This window comes from Nomascus leucogenys, chromosome 10 (assembly GCF_006542625.1).
Source record: "Nomascus leucogenys isolate Asia chromosome 10, Asia_NLE_v1, whole genome shotgun sequence".
Classification (NCBI taxonomy): Eukaryota; Metazoa; Chordata; class Mammalia; order Primates; family Hylobatidae; genus Nomascus; species Nomascus leucogenys.
Genome location: NC_044390.1, coordinates 5,446,815 through 5,469,698, shown reverse-complemented (window position 1 = coordinate 5,469,698; position 22,884 = coordinate 5,446,815). Strand labels below are relative to the sequence as shown.

The 22,884-nt window shown below is 36.4% G+C and overlaps 1 protein-coding gene across 3 annotated transcripts in view; it reads right to left on the bottom strand.

Annotated features, from left to right (window-relative positions):
* Positions 1 to 4,588: 4,588 nt before the first annotated feature.
* The window catches only part of UHRF1BP1L (UHRF1 binding protein 1 like), a 104,057-nt gene continuing 85,761 nt past the window's right edge, over positions 4,589 to 22,884 (bottom strand). For all 3 annotated transcript variants that reach the window (XM_030819754.1, XM_030819755.1, XM_030819753.1), the window contains 6 exons: positions 18,533 to 18,675; positions 17,615 to 17,765; positions 15,472 to 15,725; positions 15,058 to 15,166; positions 7,141 to 7,334; positions 4,589 to 5,288 (listed from right to left, as the gene is read on the bottom strand). In XM_030819754.1, the coding sequence (XP_030675614.1) occupies positions 5,169 to 5,288; positions 7,141 to 7,334; positions 15,058 to 15,166; positions 15,472 to 15,725; positions 17,615 to 17,765; positions 18,533 to 18,675 (971 nt within the window). In that variant the 3' untranslated portion in view covers positions 4,589 to 5,168. The remainder of the gene's footprint in view (positions 5,289 to 7,140; positions 7,335 to 15,057; positions 15,167 to 15,471; positions 15,726 to 17,614; positions 17,766 to 18,532; positions 18,676 to 22,884) is intronic.

Here is a 22,884-nt window from a genome sequence, read left to right as displayed (position 1 = left end):
ACAATCTAGTGTTCTGACATTAATCAAACCAATACATACAAAATTACACGTGTTAAATGCTAAGTAGAGGTACGTGGTCAGGTGAGACGTATAACAACGGGTCTTACTCTGTGACAGAAATTAGGGAATGTTTCCCTGAGGAAGTGATGAATTAGCTAAGATCTGAAAGACAAATAGGAATTAATTAGGCAATTGGGAAGGGATAGATATTTCAGGCCAAAGAAACAGCATGAACAAAAGTCTTATGCTGAATGAAGCACTGTAATTCTCATTCCGAATACTTAAAGAAGGACAATGAAGGTATTAAGTAAAACATGGTACATATGAGGCTAAGTGGCAACAAGAATAGGTAACCGCTACTAAGTGTTTTTTTAGGTGATGTGCCAGCCACTGCTTTAATCTGAGACAGTAACTATTTTAATGCTTGGAACTATGCTTTAGAGAGTGGCTCTAATATATCTGACCTCATAGGTCAAATATATATGGTCACATAAAATATTTCCTTTTCATCATGAAGGGCAATAAAAAGCCACTCAAGCGTTTTAAGCTAGGGGTGCAAGTGGGGGTAGGAGGGTTGTCTTGATTAAAATTGAACTTCGAACAAAAAGGAGAATTCTGCTTGCAGTCGAGTGAATACAGGGAGGGCCAGAGTCGCTGCAGGAAGAACAGTTAGGAGACAACTGCAGTCATGCAGGCCAAAGGTGCTGATGGTAGCTTAGAGAGTGGTGAGAAGTGAAGTAGACACAGTTAAGAGATGTTTACAAGGTAAAAATGACAGGACTTGATGATGAAGTGATAGGGAGAGGAAGATATGTCAAGATTATTTCTATGTTACCAGTTTGGGAACCAGGGTGAATGGTGGTGGCATTCACTGGGATAAGATGCCTTGATTAGACTGTAGGTTAACACAAACTTATTAAAAAGGGGGTATAACTCCCCTACTGACATGTATTGAATAAAAATCCACAAAAGAATTCCTGGTGAGTTTTTTCCACATATATTTGCCTTTGGTCATACACAGTCATTCTTATATGACTTAACTAGAAATAATGCTTCATCACAACTAGTATACAGGGGGCATTTCCAAGTTTTTTTTTTTTTTTTGAGATGGAGTCTCACTGTGTTGCCCAGGTTAGAGTGCAGTGGTGCGATCTTGGCTCACTGCAGCCTCGGCCTCCTGGGTTCAAGCGATTCTCATGCCTCAGCCTACTGATTGGCTGGGACTACAGGCGTGCGCCACCACGCCTGGCTAATTTTTGTATTTTTAGTAGAAACGGGGTTTCACCATGTTGGCCAGGCTGGTCTCGAACTCCTGACCTCAAGTGATCTGCCCAACTTGGCCTCCCAAAGTGCTGAGATTACAGGGATGAGCCACCGCGCCCAGCCTCAAGTTCTAGGATAAGGTGAGAAAAGAAAAACATTCAAAATACCCAATGTTTTTTTACATACATGAAATTAAAAAGCACAGCACAGAAAACCTACTACAAAGCTACTGTAATCATACCTATTAGAATGACTATTATCAAAAAGACAAAAGAGAAGTGTTGGAGAGGATGCAGAGAAAAGGAAAGAAAAGCTTTGTACACTGTTGGTGGCAATGTAAATTATTATAGCCATTATGGAAAACAGTACGGAGGGTCCTCAAAACATTAAAAAATAGAACTACCATATTATCCACTAATCCCACTATTTGGTATATGTTCAAAGGAAATGAAATCAGTATGTGGAAGAGACATCTGCAATCCCATGTTCACTGCCGCATTACTCAATAGCCAAGATACAGAATCAATTTAACTGTCCATCAATGGATGAAATGGATAAAGCAAATGTGGAAAATATACACAAGAGAATACCATTCAACTTTTAAAAAAAGGAAATCCTGTCATTTCTGACAACATGGATAAACCTGGGTGTAGTGGCACACGCCTGTGGTCCCAGCTACACGGGGGACCACTGTGTTAAGTGAAATAAGCCAGGCACAGAAAGACATGCCAAAATGCTAGATGATCTCACTTATGGAGTGCAAAAAAAGTCAACTTCATGGGATGGAGAGTAAAATTCTGGTTATCAGAGGCTGGGGGATGGGGAAATGGGGAGATGCAGTTAGTAAATATCAGTTCAAGAGATCTACTGTATATCACGTGATTACAGTTAATAATATGCTGTATACTTGAAAATTGTTACAAAATTTTAAGTGTTCTCGCTACAAAAAGTTTGTGAGGTAACATGTTAGACCGCTTGATTTAGCCATTCCACAAGGTATACATGTATCACATCATGTTGTACACCATAAATATATAATTTTTACTTCTCAATTAAAAATATAGGAAAAAACGCCAAAAAACTCAAAAGTAAACAAAAAATAAAAATAAAAAGCAAAGCATAATTGTCATTTTCATCTCCTGACCATTAACATCTCTCAGCTAGAGATTTCCTTTCTTAAATTCCAGGACATGACAACTTTATATCTAAATTATGGTAACTTAAAAAAAAAAAAGCCAAATCTGGTAAGTCAATTATCAGGCTTTCCTGTATTTCTCACACTGCTAGTTTGGGGTTCACTTAAACAAAAATCATCCTATCTTTTAGGTAGTTTGAATAACACAAACAGGGTAACATATACCTTATACATAGACGTACACACACAATTTAAAGTTTTATGGTCATCTTTAAAAGATAAAAAAGATAAGGGAAAATGTGTGAATTAATGACTAAGCTATAATAAAAGCATATAACTAGGCTTTAAGTCTAAAGACCAGATTACTAATTGTGATTTCAGTCATTTGTCCTTTCTAAGCCTTAGGGCATTTTTTAAAAAAAATTTCTAACATTTGAATAATACCTACCTCTCAGAATACAGTGTTTTGTGAATTTTAAACATCTATAAAAATAGTATTCCTTATAAATAAAAAAATCAAACTAAGCACATAGAATGCTCAGATTATCATAATCTCTACTGTTCATATGATTTCCTTGGGAAGACCAAATACATTTGAAAGTAATAAGTAAAACATTCAGCTTCTATAACAATAAGCAATTATAATATACGATAGAGGCTGGGTACAGTGGCTCACGCCTGTAATCCCAGCACTTTGGGGGGCCGAGGTGGGCGGATCACCTGGGGTTAGGAGTTAAAACCAGCCTGGCCAACATGGTGAAACCCTGTCTCTACTAAAAATACCAAAACTTAGCTGGGTGTAGTGGCGGGCGCCTGTAACCCCAGCTACTCAGGAGGCTGAGACAGGAGAATCATTTGAACCCATGAGGCGGAGGTTGCGGTGAGCTGAGATCACGCCATTGTACTCCAGCCTGGGCAACAAGAGCGAAACCTCATCGCAAAAAAAAAAGGAAAAACAAAGAAAAATTTAAATTTATATAGAATAGGTCAATCTTGAGAAACAATGTTAGCTCTGAAGAAGTTAATGTCCCATCAATCCTTCTTTTCCATAACAGACTGTTTTTGCCGAATGTATACCTAAAAATCAAATGTTCTAAGGACATACGCTATACATTTTAAATCTTTAATTAGACCTCTGCACATTTAATCTAAGGCTATTATATAGTTTTAGATTAACATGACTTATTATGATTTTTTTAATACTCTGAGGTAAACTATTATCAATTTGCTCTTGGCTGTATCCTCTGTACCCAAAACAGTGCCTGTATATTTTAAATAATGTAAATGAAAATGGATGTTAGAGAAGGGGAGGGAAGGCCAGTATTGTTTTCAATAAAGCCTAAATCACTCCAAAATTTAATGTAAATAAAATATGTATTTTCCCCCAAGCACTTATATACAAGGACCACTGTGTATGTCATGCCAAACGCTGAAAGCACCATAAAATGTCGCAATGTGGTTTAAAATTTTCAAGTATCTTAAAGAAAGAGTAGTCCAGCTATTTCATTTTCTATCTTGGATAGATTTATGTTTAAGAATGTGAATTTTAAAATACACGCCACTTAGTTAAATTCTATCAGAAATATATTTTAAATCTTTAAAAGTCTCTGTTTCTTAACACCCATGTACTTTTATTTTATAATGCATGATTGAGATTCTTTCATGTTGATTTCAACCTTAATTCCTAATAAAATAGAATTCGAAATTCATCAACGACTCTTACTATAGAAGACTTGTGTATGTATATATATCTCACATAGAGCTTTAATCAAAACTAGCTTTATAAATTCAGTATGTGCAAACACCCACCTAATACGATACTATAAGAATGGTATGAAATTGTCTTATGTGCAGGAAAAAAAGTTTTCCAAAAACAATCAACTTCTTAAGGAGAAAAAATGAAGGTAAAGAAATTAATATAAATAGTACTAATGAAAATTTTTATAATTACAAATGGTGCCAAATTTAGCAGGATAAATTACTCTTTTACTTCTAACAACAAATGTTTAAAGGAATGTACAAGTAATGCTTTTTAAATCACTTGGCCATATACTCTAATATTTTGCTTTTCTATAGTTTGTGCTTTTTACTTTTACATTTGTACCATCTTTTTGTTGAAAATTATAGCTTCCACTTATACAATGTACCCATTATTTAAAATGATTTTTTTCACATTTTCAAGATATTTTATAAGTTCAGTAGGGTGATGATTTTCCAAACCCATTAATTATATAGTTTATTAATCTGCTTGGACTTTTTACAGTAATTAATTATAGATTTAAGTACATAATTTTAATAACATTTAAAATGTAAGCCTCTTTTCATTTTACATTAGTCATAAAGGCATTTGAATCTTTGTAAATAATAGTAAATTATTAACAAATATGGAAAAATCAACTCAGCAATCTGTGTGAACACAAGAGGTTTTCCTTTTTCATTTTAAAAAATGCCAAAAATGAGATATCAAAATTAGGAAATGACATCTTCTTTTCATTAGGCATGTAATTATTTTACACTATGTGTTGACTTCCCTACATCACAACAGTTTAAAAGAGGGTTAAGCCCCAAAACACAAAACAACCAAAAGATCGTAATGCCCATACTAATACTTTCTAAACTGGCTTTGAAATAGTCACCACTTCATCACATTCCATTTTGTTTTATTGTCTTTTCATGAAAATAAAAGTCTTCCCCTAACTGGTAACATCCACATTATAAATATAACCTTCCTACTCCAGAGCTATAATTTCAGTTTTGACTGCCACTCCTGCTATTCAACTGTCATCTTCTTTATATGATGAAGAAGAGCATCTTTTTCCAAGTGAGCCTCTGCAAGAGCCATTTTAGCTTTAGCCAGTTCCTGTTTAAGAGATTCATTCTCTTCCATGAGCTGAAATGATAAATGGCAGGGGAGGGGGGGAGATAAGATAATTTAATCATTTCAGGAAATACAGACTATTTATATAGTATCCAAGGGCATGACACTTGGGATAGTAAAAATGCCCAATGCTGGTGAGAGTGCACTTAAGCTGAAAACTGCTTTGAGACAACACTTGGAAACATACATCAAGCACTTAAAAAATGTTCCCGTGTTTTGACCCACCAATACAAAATACTAACTCCTAATTTCCTAGTCTAATAGTGACTTCATTTCATATGAATTTTCCTGGACCTCTCTATGGCTTTAGACCTTGCTGAACTACACCTACTTTCTCAGCCTCTCTCCTTTTTTTGGCTTTTATGCCACAGCTGTTTCATATTTATCCCTTTCAACCTATGTAGGCCCTTTTCATCTTTTCTTCTACTTTTTAAGAACTCTTAAAATTTGACATTCTGTTAGTTCCATTGCTCGGTCGTCTTCTCTTGTCATGAGTTGCTTTCTTGGATGATCTTATCTCTCATGGCTCCAACTATCATAAATAGACTTACCTAGCACAAACCTCTCTCCTGAGCTCCAGACTCAAATTCTGAATGTGTCATCAGACATTTTCTTTTTTTTTTGAGATGGAGTTTTGCTCTTGTTGCCCAGGCTGGAGTACAATGGTGCAATCTCAGCTCACTGCAGCCTCCACCTCCTGGGTTCAAGTGATTCTCCTGCCTCAGCCTCCTGAGTAGCTGGGATTACAGGCATGCGCCACCATGCCCGGCTAATTTTTATATTTTTAGTAGACAGGGTTTCTCCATGTTGGTCAAGCTGGTCTCGAACTCCCGACCTCAGCTGATCTGCCCGCCTTGGCCTCCCAAAGTGCTGGGATTACAGGCATGAGCCACAGCGCCCCATCAGACATTTTCATCTAGATGGCCAATACGTCTCCCCCACCACCCTTTTAAGACTTAGTTCAAGTATTTTATCCTCTTAGAGCCATTCCCTCTTAATTAGGAATGGCTATATTAGAGCAAATATATTAGAGGAAATATAGCCATTCCTAAGTACGGGGATATAAAACTAAGAACTTTCTGCATTACACAGATACATTAAAATATATGCAGTTAATTTCAAATAGTTCTCAAACTTCTTCTAAATCTAGCTTAAGAATTCTTGCCTTATCGACCAAGTGAGGTAGTTTCCTATACTTCTCGTCATCTGTAGTATAGCATCTGACACAGTATGTTGTGACTACCAATTGAACACTCCTGTCCCACTAGACTTTGAGTTCTTCAGTAGTCACAGATCATCTACTGCTCAATTCTATATCCCTAGCTCAGAGATGGCATTGAATAAATCCTCATTGAACAGATGCATGAACTCATTCTATGGTTCTATCATACAGATTAAAACTCTGCTGAACATTTTGTTTCTTTATAATGGCAAAAAAAAAAGTCACAAGCAACTTGAATGTTAATAAATGTTTATAGGAAGTTTCAGAAATGATAGCATACCCAAAACCATATTACTAAGCCATCAAAAAAAATTAAGCAAATACAGCAATATGAAAAAATTTTGTTAAACAATTAAGTAAAATTATATAGTATGTACACTTGAATATTAACTTTTCTCAAATAAAAAAGAATCTACAAGGAAAAATCCCCAAAATACTGAGATAGCACTGGAGGAAGGCAGAAGGTATTAAATTCTTTATTTTGCTCAACACTCTAACCATAGCACCTAGCAAAGCACCTGGGCACAATAACAAGCACTCGGTACATTTTATTAAAATAAGTAAACAACGTTTTAACTATTAGTATCTTAATACCTAGTTATTTAATTGCTGAAGCTGAATCTGAATTAGGTTTCCCATTACCTGTTCCCTAGTGAAGTCAAAGGAGAACTCAGGAAAGTTAGCTGACTGAGAAGGCCAGGGAACCTCTGGGCTTGTCTGAGTGGCTTGAGTGACACTGCATTGTTTCTTCAGATCATACTTTCCACTGGTCAGCAGCACTGAATCGCTTTTGACATTTTCTTTCAAATCATTTCCAGTGTTAAGCATGTGAGAATCTGATCAAACAAATAACATGCTCAGATAACATTTCCAAATACTTGATAAGTCTTTAAAAGTTCAATTGTGAAAATCTAATTTAAAACTAAATATTTATATATATTAGTATGAGGATAGTAGTATGAGATAGAACAACCAATAAAACCAAAAGCTTATTCTCTGAAAAGATCAACTAAATAAACTTTTCATCCTAAGAATTCTTCCTAAGAATTTGTCAACTTCATCTAAGTTAATTACATAATTCATTATGTTTTTATACTAAAGGTTTATTAGATTTAATAGATTTAATTTAAAGGCTTATGATTAGATTAACTAATAAACTTTTAGTTAGACTGACCAAGAAAAAGAAATTACTAGAATCAGAAACGAAAGAAGTGACATTACTACCAACCTTACAGAAATAAAATACTATAAAGGAATACTATAAACAACAGTATGTCAATAAGTAGATTACTTAGGGCAGGCATAGTGGCTCACGTCTGTAATCCCAGCACTTTGGGAGGCCTAGTTGGGAGAACTGCTTGAGACCAGGAGCTGGAGACCAGCCTGAGCAATGTAGCAAGACCTGTCTCTATAAAAATAAAAAATACAAAAAATTATGTAACTTAAGCCTGGCATGGTGGCTCATACCTGCAATCCCAGCACTTTGGGAGGCCAAGACAGGTGGATCACCTGAGGTCAGGAGTTTGAGACCAGCCTGGACAACATGGTGAAACCCCATCTCTACTAAAAATACAAAAATTAGCCAGGTATGGTGGTGCGCACCTGTAGCCCCAGCTACTCAGGAGGCTGAGGCAGAAGAATCGCTCGAACCCGGGAGGCAGAGGTTGCAGTGAGCTGAGATCTCGCCACTGCACTCCAGCCTGGGCGACAGAGCGAGACTCTGTCTCAAAAACAACAACAACAACAAAAAACAACTATGTAACTTAGATGAAATAGACAACTTCTTAAAAAGACAGTAACTACCCAAATAGCCTCAAGAAGACAATGTCAATAGACCTATAGCTGAGAGAGACTGAATCAGTAATCATAAAACTACCCACAAAGAAAAGCCCAGGCCCAGGTGGCTTCACTGGAGGATTTTATCAAACATTTAAAGAATAACATCGAATCTTTAAAAACTCTTCCAAAAAACAAAAGGAGCATTCCCAAACTTTCTATGAAGGCAGTATTACCCTGATATCAAATCTAGACAAAACAAACAAACAAACAAAACACAAGAACACTAAGACCAATATGCTGATGAATACAGACATAATCATCAACAAAATGTTAGTAAACTGAACCTAGCAACATACAAACCTAACTATAAAGCATGGTCAACTGAGATTTATCCCAGGAATGCAAATATATCTATCATCCAAAAAGTAACTAATGTAATACACCAACAGAATAAAAGGCAAAAGCCACATGATCATCTCAATAGATGCAGAAAAAGCATCTGACAAAATCCAATACCTTTTCATGATAAAAACACTCACCAAATTAGAAATAGAAGGGAACTTCCTCAGTCTAATAAAAGGTCATCATGTATAAACATCCCACATCTAATATGATACTTAGTGGTGAAAGACTAGACTCTTTTCCTGTTGGCTAAAATCAGAAACCAGACAAGGCTGTCTGCTATTGTTACTTCTTTTTTTTTTTTTTTTGAGACGGAGTCTCGCTCTGTCGCCAGGCTGGAGTGCAGTGGCACAATCTCGGCTCATTGCAACCTCCGCCTCCTGGGTTCAAGTGATTCTCCTGCCTCAGCCTACCGAGTAGCTGGGACTACAGGTGCGCACCACCACACCCAGCTAATTTTTGCATTTTTAGCAGAGATGGGGTTTCACCATGTTGGCCAGGATGGTCTCAATCTCTTGACCTGGTGATCCACCCTCCTCGGCTTCCCAAAGTTGTGGGATTACAGGCGTGAGCCACCGCGCCCGGCCTGCTATTGTCACTTCTATTCAACATTGTTTTAGAGGTTCTAACTAGGGCAACTGGGCAAGAAAAACAATAGAAGACATTCAGATTGGAAAGGAAGAAGTAAAATTCTTTCTATTAAACATGATCTTGCATATAGAAAAAAACTAAGGAAACAACTAAAAACCTACTGGAACTAATCAAGTTCAGTGAGGTTGCAGGATAAAAAATCAATATACAAAAATAAACTACATTTCTATAATGTGTAATAAAGAATCCACAAATGAAAGAAAACAATTCGATTTAAAATACTGTCAAAAAGAATACAAATAAACTTAACAAAAGAAGCACAAAACTTACTATACTCTGAAAACTATAAAACATTGTTGAAAGAAATAAACAGATCTAAATAGATGGAAAAAATTCCCACTGTTCATGGATTGGAAGATTTAATGGAAATACTCCCCAAATTTATCTACAGCTTTAACACAATCCCTATCAGAAGTTGAGCTGGCTTCTTTGTAGAAATTATCAAGCTGATTTTAAAATTCATATGGAATTGCAAGGGACCCAAAAAAGTAAAAAAAAAAATCTTGAAAAGGTACAATAAAGTTGGACGACTCACATGTTCCAATTTTAAAACTTACTCTAAAGGAAGTTGGTAATCAAGACAGTGTGGTAGTATCAAAGACACACATACAGACAAGTAGAACAGAATTAAGAATCCAGAAATAAACCCATGTGTCTTTAATCCTTACCCATACTCAAATTGAACATCTGAGTTAAAGAGCTAAATTTAATGGCTAATTCTATAAAATTCTTAAAAGAAAACACGAGAAAATCATCATGACCTCAGATTTGGCCATGGACTCTAATACAGGACATCCAAAGCACAGGCAAGAAAACAGAAAAATTGAACACTGTTGTCTTAAGAAATTGCCACAGCCACCCCAACCTTCAACAACCATGGCTGTCATCAGTCAGCAGCCATCAACCTTGAGGCGCGAGCAAAAAGATTATGACTCACTGAAGGTTTAGATAATCATTAGCATTTTTTAGCAATCAAGTTTGTTTGTTTGTTTGTTTTTCTGAGATGGATTCTTGCTCTGTTGTTCAGGCTGGAGTGCAGTGGCACGATCTTGGCTCACTGCAACCTCCGCCTCCTGGATTCAAGCAATTCTCCTGCCTCAGCCTCCAGGGTAGCTGGGATTTACAGATGTGTGCCAACACACCCAGCTAATTTTTGTATTTTTAGCAGACAGGGGTTTCACCATGTTGGCCAGGCTGGTCTCGAACTCTCAACCTTAGGTGATCCATCTGCCTCAGCCTCCCAAAGTGCTGAGATTACAGGCGTGAGCCACCGTGCCCAGCCAGCAATCAAGTATTTTTAAATTAAGCTATGTACATTTTTTAAGACATAATAATAGTGTAAACATGACTTCCATATGCACTGGTAAACCGAAAAATTTGTATGACTTGCTTTATTGTGATACTCACTTTATTGCGGCAGTCTGGAACCCAATCTGCAATATATTTAAAGTATGCCTGTATAAGGAAGAAGTTCAGCTTCCTTCATGTGGCTATCTAGTCATTCCACCACCACTTGTGAAAAGGCTATTCTTTCCCTCATTGACTTGTTTTGCCAGCTTTGCCAAAGATCAATTAATGTAAGAGTTTATCTCTGGACTCTCAATTCGATTCATTCCAATTATCTTTCGCCAAGCTCCTTTTCTACTCAATCAGCTAGAGAGCATTTCTAGCTTACAATTATAGAAGTTGATTAGTACTGTTACTTTCAAATGTTTCAGAATTGTTGAATGTCTTGTATTTTCCTATTTTCTTGTTCATGTTTATCCCATTTTCTTGCCTATGAATGCTGTTTCTATTTGCCATAGCCAACCTCTAGTGACTGTGGGAAAGGAAAGCTTGCTCTACTGGGTGAGATACATCAAGTTTGTTAACTGGATAGGGAATCATTCCCTTCCTGGGGGCTTAGCAGCTGCATAATCTACCCTCAATATTTTAGTCTATATGCAAACCCTACTGAAGTCTACTACTGGGCACGGGCACAGGAGAGGATCCCAAAAAGGAATGCCCATATTATTCATGCTATTGCCTCAGGGGCTAATTCTAACCTCAGTATCTTGTTGGGGAGATTCCTCCTATTTTTGAGGAGGAACTTCAGTCATGTAGTCCTCTTAGATTCTTTTGGTCTTGTTTCTCCTGCTTCCCAGGGAAGAAGGTATGATTTATCTGATTGACGGTTTTTTGTTTTTTTTTTTAAAGAACTATATATATGTGGTTCAGTCTCTTGCTTTGGTATATGCTGTACCTCCTGCCAAGAGGGTGCATTCTTTTCTGTTTTTTCTTTTATAAGACAGACCTGAATTTTTGGGAGCTAACACATTTGGGAAAGAGGACTGGGCAGTCTTCTCACAGACCTAAGCTATCCTCTCCACCTGAGTTATTATCAGTAATGAAGCTACCATTTTGATCTTCGTTGGCCTTTCTCCTATGTCTGTCTCCAGTTGTTCCCAAACTACAGAGGAAAAGACTCTTTAAGAGTCTCCCACAAACTGTTCCTACATCTGAAATTGTCCTGTCCTTTCTTCTGTAGCACTGTTAATGACTTTATTCTTTAGCTGACATTTTCTGTCATTTCATGAGGTTTTTGATAGGAGAAGAAACAGATGCACATGTCATTCCTTCAACTGGCTACTAAAATAGTGAAGCCCAGAACATATAAATCTACTGACTCATGCTCTTTCCACTACTCACTACCTTAAAAGACACAGACCTTACATTAGCGACCTTAAAAATTTTGTTAGAGTGGAGATGCAAACATTAAAGGTGAACTAAGTACACAGGCAATATACCGCAAGTAACTAACGTACAGAAAAGTGCCAAAAGAAGTGAAAGAACTCACATCAGATTATAAAAAAGTGTCACTATACAAGGATGCCCTCTCTCATCATTCCTATCCAAAATAGCATTGGAAGTTCTGGCCAGGGCAATCAGGCAAGAGAAAGAAATAAAGGGTATTCAATTAGGAAAACAGGGAGTCAAACTGTCCCTGTTTGCAGATGATATGATTGTATATTTAGAAAACCCCATCGTCTCAGCCCAAAATCTCCTTAAGCTGATAAGCAACTTCAGCAAAGCCTCAGGATACAAAATCAATGTGCAAAAATCACAAGCATTCCTATACACCATTAACAGACAAACAGAGAGCCAAATCATGAGTGAACTCTCATTCACAATTACTACAAAGAGAATAAAATACCTAGGAATCCAACTTACAAGGGATGTGAGGGACCTCTTCAAGGAGAACTACAAACCACTGCTCAATGAAATAAAAGAGGACACAAACAAATGGAAGAATATTCCATGCTCATGGGTAGGAAGAATCAATATCGTGAAAATGGCCATACTGCCCAAGTTAATTTATAGATTCAATGCTATCCCCATCAAGCTACCACTGACTTTCTTCACAGAATTGGAAAAAACTACTTGAAATTTCATATGGAACCAAAAAAGAGCCCACATAGCCAAGACAATCCTAAGCAAAAAGAACAAAGCTGGAGGCATCACACTATCTGACTTCAAACTATACTACAAGGCTACAGTAACCAAAACAGATACATAGATCAGTGGAACGTAACAGAGGCCTGACAAATAACACCACACACCTACAACCATCTGATCCTTGACAAACCTGACAAAAAACAAGCAATACGGAAAGGATTCCCGATTTAACAAATGGTGCTGGGAAAACTGGCTAGCCTTAGGTAGAAAGCTGAAACTGGATCCCTTCCTTACCCCCTACACAAAAATTAACTCAAGATGGATTAAAGACTTAAATGTAAAATCTAAAATCATAAAATTCCGATTAGAAAACCTAGGCAATACCATTCAGAACATAGGCATGGGCAAAGACTTCATGACTAAAACACCAAAAGCAATAGTAACAAAAGCCAAAATAGACAAATGGGATCTAATTAAACTAAAGAGCTTCTGCACGGCAAAAGAAACTATCATCAGAGTGAACAGGCAACCTACAGAATGGGAGAAAATTTTTGCAATCTATCGATCTGACAAAAAGCTAATATCCAGAATCTACAAAGAACTTAAACAAATTTACAAGAAAAAAAAATCAAACAACCCCATCAAAAAGTGGGCAAAGGACATGAACAGACACTTCTCAAAAGACATTTATGCAGCCAACAGACGTATGAAAAAATGCACATCATCACTGGTCATCAGAGAAATGCAAATCAAAACCACAATGAGATACCATCTCACGTCAGTTAGAATGGCGATCTTAAAAAGTCAGGAAACAACAGATGCTGGAGAGGATGTGGAGAAATAGGAAAACTTACACCATTGGTGGGAGTGTAAATTAGTTCAACCACTGTGGAAGACAGTGTGGCAATTCCTCCAGGATCTAGAACTAGAATTACCATTTGACCCAGCAATCCCATTACTGGCTATATACCCAAAGGATTATAAATCATGCTACTATAAAGATATATGCACACATATGTTTATTGCAGCACTATTCACAATAGCAAAGACTTGGAACCAACCCAAATGTCCATTAATAATAGACTGGATAAAGAAAATGTGGCACATATACACCATGGAATACTATGCAGCCATAAAAAAACGATGAGTTCATGTCCTTTGCAGGGACATGGATGAAGCTGGAAACCATCATTCTGAGCAAACTATCGCAAGGACAGAAAACCATATACCGCATGTTCTCACTCATAAGTGGGAGCTGAACAATGAGAACACATGGCCACAATGAGGGGAGCATCATACACCAGGGCCTGTTGAGGGGTAGGGGGCTGGGGGGAGGGATAGCATTAGGAGAAATACCTAATGTAAATGATGAGTTGATGGGTGCAGAAAACCAACATGGCACATGTATACCTATGTAACAAACCTGCACGTTGGGTACATGTACCCTAGAACTTAAAGTATAATAGTAATAATAACAACAATAATAATAATAATAATAATAAAAAGAAAGTGTCACTATGAAGACAGGTGAGAGAACAATGGAAGGATGAATAAAATCCACATAATGATGAGCAATTCCAATGAGAAGTAACAAGGCAAGTAAGAACGTAGAGACGTGCAAGGTGCACAGAAGTGCAAGGTAAGTACCATTATAAGGAGTATAAGTAGGAAATAAAGCTAAGAAAGAGATCAACTGAGAGACACGAGTAAGATCAAAGGCCTCTCTCACTTTCTACAACATTCAAAACACATTTGTACAACAGGTACTAAACCAACTATATATGAGGTTTTTTCCAGGGTAGAGGCCAGTACATATATAGATGATACTTTATTACAATGTACTGAAGGTGTCCCTCAATCTTCCACTACTACATGTGTATATACATATAAGAAATATAGTAAGTGAAAAGAAACAATCAGTATGTAAATAATTTAATTTTGAAATTTGAGTAGGTGTTCATTTAAATGGGTTTTCATCAGCCGGGCACGGTAGCTCGCACCTGTAATCCCAGCACTTTAGGAGGCTGAGGCGGGTGGATCACCTGAAGTCAGGAGTTTGAGACCAGCCTGGCCAACATGGTGAAACCCCATCTCTACTAAAAATACAAAAATTAACTAGGCGTGTTGACAGGCACCTGTAATCCCAGCTACTCGGGAGGCTTAGGCAGGAGAATCACTCGAACCAGGGAGGCAAAGGTTTGTAGTAGGCTGAGATCGTGCCATTGCACTCCAGCCTGGGCGACAACAGCAAAATTCCATCTCATAAATAAATAAATAGTTTTTCATATATACCTCTGATATGAAAAGAGCCATCGTCACTTCTCTCTACCACAAGATGATCAATATGTACAGTTACAGGAGCTGGTTCAAGGGATACTGTACTATTCCGGGGACTATCATCCTACAGGAAAGAAAAATAACATTGCCATATTACTTCAGGTTGGTCATATTTTTAATGAGTTAAAGATAACACATGTATCTTTATATGTTTCAGCTGATACAGTGAGAAAACTGCCTGTTATATTTTGCCTGTTATATATTTCCTAATTTCCAAAAAAGATCTCTATATCATTTACCAAAAAAGACAAAATCATTTTAATAAATGCTGATAGGATATATTTTATAGAGAAGGCACATTCTTAGGCATGAATGAAAGTCCAGATAAGGAAAACGAACATGAAAATATAAAATTATTTATTAACATACTTTTAAATTTATTTTTGTGTTAGAAACTTGTATCTTCATTGGCATTACTGTTGCAACAGTTTCATCTTCCAAAAAATGTTGAATATTCATAAGAGAAGATGTAAGAAACTCAGTGCTGAAGTTTTCTATGTGGCACTGCAGAAATCCATTTTTTTCTGCAAGTAAAGAGTGTATTACAGCGCCAGGCCCACTTTCAAACCTCAGAGAAATCTCAGGAGAGGATTTGGAATGAATTACAGCTTTCTGATCGGAACCTAAGGAAAATGAACATACGAAAATGTTTGTAGCATTATTCATTAATATTACAATTATGTGCCATGTCGTACATTAAAATAATACTGGTTTTATTATTTACCCCTAGTTTAAATGATATTCTATAGTACATATACAATATACGTACACACACTAATTTCAATATTTTATGGCAACTTTCTACTACAATAATGTTGATTTTTCTGTATTTTCTGTTTTTTTGATAACAAGAAAAACACATTATGATAGAACTCAGGTGTGATACATGCCTCAGATACTTAGTGTGTGTTTATGTAACTAACTATACATTCAAATGTTGGCTGTGAATCAGAAACAAGTCAGACATTTAAAGTGACTCTTAAGCCATTTCTCAAGAAGTAACAAAAGCCTGAGGTTTTGTACCTTCCTCTTTAAATTGGGTCCTTAAATAACCTCATTAAATTGGGTCCTTAAATAATGGAAAAGTAAACAGAAAAGACCTCATTAAATTGTTTAAGGGAAGAGAGAGAGAGAGAGAGAGTGTGTGTGTGTGTATGTGTAAAATTATATTTACTTATGCTTGGACCCTGTCCCCCCAAAAAATTTATAGATGGCCTAGAGAGGTATAAACACATAGTTTAAAAACAAATTTTAAAATTCCAATAATAGAATATCTAACTTAAAAAACACGAGTTCCTAGTGAAACCCCAGAAGTAAATTACTTGTAAACTCACACTCAGGGTAACCATTTTGCTCATTTATTTTATGATACTTGGTTCCAAAATGAGTAGGAGGCAATATGCACATGGTATAATCTGATTAAAAAATGAGGAGACATGGAAAAAAGGATGGAAGGGAAAAGGGAAAAGTAGTTGGTAAGATTAATAACCCAAAATGCATTATTTAAATTCCTATACCAAAAGGTGGACCAAAAACGAGCTCCCTAGCAAAAAAGATAAAAATATGATCAGTTTTGCAACTTATATAACCTTTAAGATAAAAACAAACTCGTCCTGGAAAGGCAAAGCTGTTTCAGTTTCTGAGTTATGAAAGTTATTTATCCCATGGGTCCTCATAAGAAGACTGCTATATCAATTCATGATGGCGTTTCAAAAATTCATAATGAGAAGGTATTTTATTTTTCTTCAGTGTGGGTGTGACTAGTCTTAAACAGGTCAAATATATGCATATTTGTGAAAGGGGGAGATTTGCAAGAAATTAAAGATGTGTGTATTTATTTACACCAAGGATAGGTCTCCATTCACAATTCCAGGTGGAGAATTGCTCTTGAACCTTGTATTCCAGGTACAGAATTATATTTAATTAGTGTTATTACTACTTATTAACATTCCAGAAAATAATGCAAGAGTTCAAATCTAACTCCAAAGAATTATTTAAATATTTCAAAATTCAAATATTTTTATTTTTTAAAATAGAAGGTAAAAGAAACAGCCACAAATTGGTAATGGTTAGTGTTCTTTCCCATAGCAAGAAAAACAAGAGTGAACTTGCTGAACAAGAGAACTTACCAACAAACAACTTGATTAATGTGATTTTATTTTGCCTTTTTATCTGTCTACATCTACACACACACACATTCTCATTCCATAGAGTAAAGCCAGGAATAATTTCAAAAAATGAGTTTTTTGGAGACGAAATAAAACAAAACAAAAATTTTCTTCATCAAAATCACTCCTCTCTACTACCCCTTATACCATGGAACTATTATGCTATGTCTTCTTATTGAAGCTCCACACGCTATAGAAAGAACCACAAACCACGAATAATAAGTAAATGTAATTTTCCTTGAATTCAATTATAGCCAAGATAGGATTGCTGGTGAGACATATATAAAAGTTAAAACATATTAAACCATTGTATATGAAAAGTAATTAAAAAAAAAAAAACTTACCAACTGGACGATTACAAAGGTAATGCCGAAGGCTGATATTGCCTAATTGGTCTGGTGTCACTTGGTTCACTTGAAGACAGATTTCTGTATCTTCCCCTCGGATGTCAATTTCCCCATTAACACCAGTAATTTTAAATACCACAACGGACATCTATTAATGATTGCATAAATAATATTAGTATGCCAAGCAGTTCAAAACAAAATTTAAGAAATAATACAGGAAACTACCATTACCTTCTAAAAATACAATTGTGACCTACCAGACCAAAAGTATACTTGTGACCTACAGAACACGGTTGTTCCATGATAGTGAAAACCTTTTATTTACTTAAAAAAAAAAATTAGGTCACAAGGATTGTAAAATGTTTTTCATTAAAAGCTAGACATAATATATTTTTCAAGTCTCCCATAAGTATTTCACTGCATCATGAGGGCTTAAAAGAAACCATTAGCTTGGGCAACACAGTGAGACCCCATATCTACAAAAAAATGTAAAACAGCCAGGTGTGGTGGTGTGCATCTATAGTCCCAGCTACTAGGGAGGCTGGGACAGGAAGATCACTTAAGCCCAGGAGTTCAAGGCTGCAGTGGGCTATGGATACATCTCTGCACTCCAGCCTGGGCAACAGAGTGAGATCCTGTCTCTAAAAAAAAAATAAAATAAAAACACAAAAAGCAACACAGAAAAAAGAAAGAGCCTCCACTCCTCAACATGAATAAAACAAATTTAGAAAAGTAGAATCAAAGGAAAAACAATTGATTGGGGGGAAGCATTTTCAAGAACAAAAGCTGCAAAATGAATTGCCCACCATCTAAGAATTCATTTTATATATGAGTGTCTCAAAATATATACATGTCAAATATGAAATAAAGTTGGTGGCATTTATCTTCATAGAATCTCTGTGAAATGACTATTACCAGGTCATCATGATTTTCCTGAGCACCCTCTGAATTTGTACTGATGGCATCTGGAGACGTTTCACCATAATTTTGTAGGTTTGCACCAGCATTCACACTTTCTGCTGTGCCCCTGTAATTTGTAGTTGAGTTCTTTTTATTTCCTGAAATAATACAAAAGTAAATTAATAAATTAAAGTCAGTTTTACACATGATCTAACACTATGCCTATTTAACAAACATGGACTATCCCTTCAACTCTTTCTCAAGCATTGCCTCCTTTAAAAAATGGACCAAGAAAAATTAGATTCTAATTAGTTAGCAAACAATGAATGTGCTATAATTCAGTATTTCTCAAACTATCTGTGGTAAAAGACAATTTTTTAAAAAATCTGGTAGCCATCACAGATAAATACTTTTAAAAAATGCCATAAAAATGAATAGAAAAATTAGGTAAGAAAACCTAAAGACATACAAAACATAAGTCTCAATTTATTATTATATTTACTACTCTATAGTCAGCTTCTAACATAGTGCTTGGCAATGTGGTAGGTGCTCAATACATTATTAAATAAATGGCCCAGGGAAGATACCTGTGAATACATTTGTGGTATGAGGGGCTAATAAAGGCATTTCATAAGGGGTTCCTAACATCATCGGGGGTTAAGAAGACATCTCTGATAAAATAATATTTCCGCTCAAGTGAACAAGCCTGGGTGTGGTGGCTCACACCTGTAATCCCAGCATTTTGGAGAGAGGATCACTTGAGCCCAGGAGTTCAAGACCAGTCTGGGCAACACAGCAAAACCCCATCTCTACCAAAAATACAAAAAATTAGCCAGACGTAGTGGCACTCGCCTGTGGTCCCAGCTACTCGGGAGGCTGAGGCAGAGGACCACTTGAGCCCGGGAGGTAGAGATTGCAGTGAGCCAAGATCACACCATTGCACTGCACTCTAGCCTGGGTGACAGAGTGAGACCCCGCCTCAAAAAAAAAAAAAAAGATTCCCTTTAAATTTTTTTTTTTTTTTTTTTTTTTAGATGGAGTCTCACTCTGTTGCCCAGGCTGGAGTGTAGTGGTGTGATCTCAGCTCACTGCAACCTCTACCTGCCTCAGCCTCCTGAGTATCTGGGATTACAGGAACGCACCACCATGCCTGGCTAATTTTTGTATTTTTAGTAAAGACGGGGTTTCACTATGTTAGCCAGGGTGGTCTTGAACTCCTGACCTCAAGTGATCTCCCTGCCTTGGCCTCCCATAGTGCTAGGATTACAGGTGTGAGCCACTGTGCCTGGCCCCCTTTAAAAAAATTTTTTTTTAATTTAAATGGAAAAGAATAATTGCAAGGAGAGCAAAAAGACTCTGAAAAACACTGAGTGGATAAAATAATGAGTGGGAAAAATAAAGCCAAGAGTTATCCTTAACCACTCTAATTAAAATTAAAAATAATAAAATAAACAGAAAGAAAAAGAGCATTTCAGAAACAGGTACAACAGACTGAGATGGAAAAGTTTATCACAGTAAAGAAAGTGAGATGAAGACTGAAACAAACTATGATCCATCTGAAGTATAATGAGTACATGGGAAAACATCAGAAAAAGTAAGCTGGAGCCACATCACACAGAGCATTGTCAGTAATGTTAAGGATTTTAATTTAATAGCCTTAAAGTAATTACAAGTTATCAGCAGTACAGTGGAAAATGACATGATCAAATCTGTGTTGTTGTTGTTTTTTCTTTTCTGGTTTTTTTTTTTTTTTTTTTTTTTTTAAAGACAGTCTTGCTCTGTCGCCCAGGCTGGAGTGCAGTGGTGCAATCTCTGCTCCCTGCAGCCTCCGCCTCCTGGGTTCAAGCGATTCTCCTGCCTCAGCCTCCTGAGTGGCGCCACAGGCGTGTGCCACTATGCCTGGCTAATTTCTTGTATTTTTAGTAGAGACGGGGTTTCACCATGTTAGCCAGGATGGTCTCCATCTCCTGACTTCGCGATCCACCCGCCTCAGCCTCCCAAAATGCTGGGATTACAGGCGTGAGCCACCGCGCTCGGCCAAATTTGTGTTTTTTAAAAGAGCATTTTGCCTGGCCAGGCACAGTGGCTCACACCTGTAATCCCAGTACTTTGGGAGGCCGAGGCGGGTGGATTACCTGAGGTCAGGAGTTCGAGACCAGCCTGACCAACGTGGTAAAACCCCATCTCGACTAAAAATACAAAAATTAGCTGGGTGTGGTGGCACGCATCTGTAATCCCAGCTATTTGGGAGGCCGAGGAGGCAAGAGAATCACTTGAACCCAGGAGGCGGAGGTTGCAGTGAGCTGAAATCATACCACCGCACTCCAACCTGGGCGACAGAGACTTGGTATCAAAAAATATATATATATTTTGGCTACAGAATAAAGAATAAACTGCAGATGGATAAGAAGAGATGTGGAAAGACTAGTTAGGGACCAGAGGTAGGCTGATAGTCCAGCTATGTGTTTATATGTGTTCATAAATATGTACATACATTCACAAATATGTATACATGCACGCATGCACATACATATTTTTTTGTATACACATACCTTTGTATGTATCTGACACACCCACACACGTATATAAAAATACATAGATAAAAGCCTGGAAGCATATATACCAAAAGTTGACGGTAGTTACTTCTGCAGTGGAGAATGATATCAAGGAGACAGTAAGGGTGATATGATACTAAGGTGATAACTTCGATTTTTACTCTAGGCATTTCCATATTATCTGGTTTATGGAAATGCCTAGAGTAAAAATTGAAGATATCACCTTAGTATCTCCCTTATTCTCCTTTTTAAATGAGAGAATATTCATATATTTCTTGTAAAATTAAAACAAAACAAAATACCAAGAGTCTCCTTCCAATGAAAATTAATGACCCTGACATAAAAATAAGTCACTGCCCAAAAGAACCAGGAATGTATATCATTAAAATGTTACACAGAAAGTCCACACTTTTTAAGATCCTAAAAATAGTCTACTGCTGGAATATATTCTAAAATAGTCATCAAAAATGCAGACAAAAATTTATGAACAATAATATAATTATAGCACTTTTATAACTGATAAATTACAAACAATCTAAACATCCAACATCAGGGAAATCTTTAAAAGGCTATGGTACATTCTTATGACAATAGGCTTAAAAATATTTTCAAAGGAGTTTAAATAATATTAGAGAATACTTACAGATGATAAAAAGTAGGTTACAAGCCAAATACATAATGTGACAGCAAACATACATATATATGGGTACATACACAAATTCATAAAATAAATAACAGTTGATATATTGTGAATGTGAGACTTTTTGGTGATTTTACTCTCCAAATTGTGGTTGTATTTTCCAAGTTTTCCACATTGAGTGGTAGTCACTTTTACTTATTATTTAATTATTAGAAATAATAAAATCACTGATGCTTTCAGATTAAGTAGGGTTATCTGCCACAAGAACATTGTTTTTGAAATATATTTTGATCATAGGACAAAAATCCTCTGTTAAGGTAGGATTTTAAATCATAAAGGGGACACAGGGGAACTAGAGCTATCTGAAATCTAGAATAGATTTTCATGACACATATTAGTACCTCTTCTACATTTAAGTGATATGCTGGAAAGATTGCTATGAATTATAACAGAGTTAGACAGAGAATTTTTGTTTATGTATGGTACACATTCCCCAAGTCTAGGGAGCTAGAATAGCTTAATGGTTGGTTAAAAACTTGGGCTCATCAGTCAGACTAGCTGACAAATCTGCCTCTTACTACTTCCTGGCTATAACTTTTGGACTAGATACCTTATTTCTTTAAGCTTTAGTTTCTAAATCTATAGAAAAGTGATCAATAATAATAACCACCTCATATGATGGTCGTAAGGATTAGATAAATTAATGTGTTTTATAGCACTTGGCAACATGACTAGGGGTGGTTTAATAAATGTTTGCTATTGTTGTTATTAAATATCATCTATCATGTAAGGTAAACTGACTAGTGTCTCCCACCAAGATAAAGTAAACTAGAATCTAGCAAAGAGATTTTTCTCTGACTTATGTAAAGAGTAAATTTTTTTCAGAAGATGTGTTTGTGTCAGATAGGAGAGCTCAGACTTTGAAGTCTGACTAACTGGGTTCAAATGCTAAACTCTACCACTTACTAGCTGTATAACTTTGGGCAAGCTGCTTACCTCCCTAGGCTTTGTTTGCCTCACCTTTAAAATGAAGATAACAGTTCCTACCTCAATTTATTTGAAAATTAAATACATGTAAGATGCTTAAAATAGTAACTGGTATAGTAAGTCCCTAGTAAATATTAGCTTAGAATAACAAACAAGAGGCCAGGCATGTTGGCTCACACCTGTAA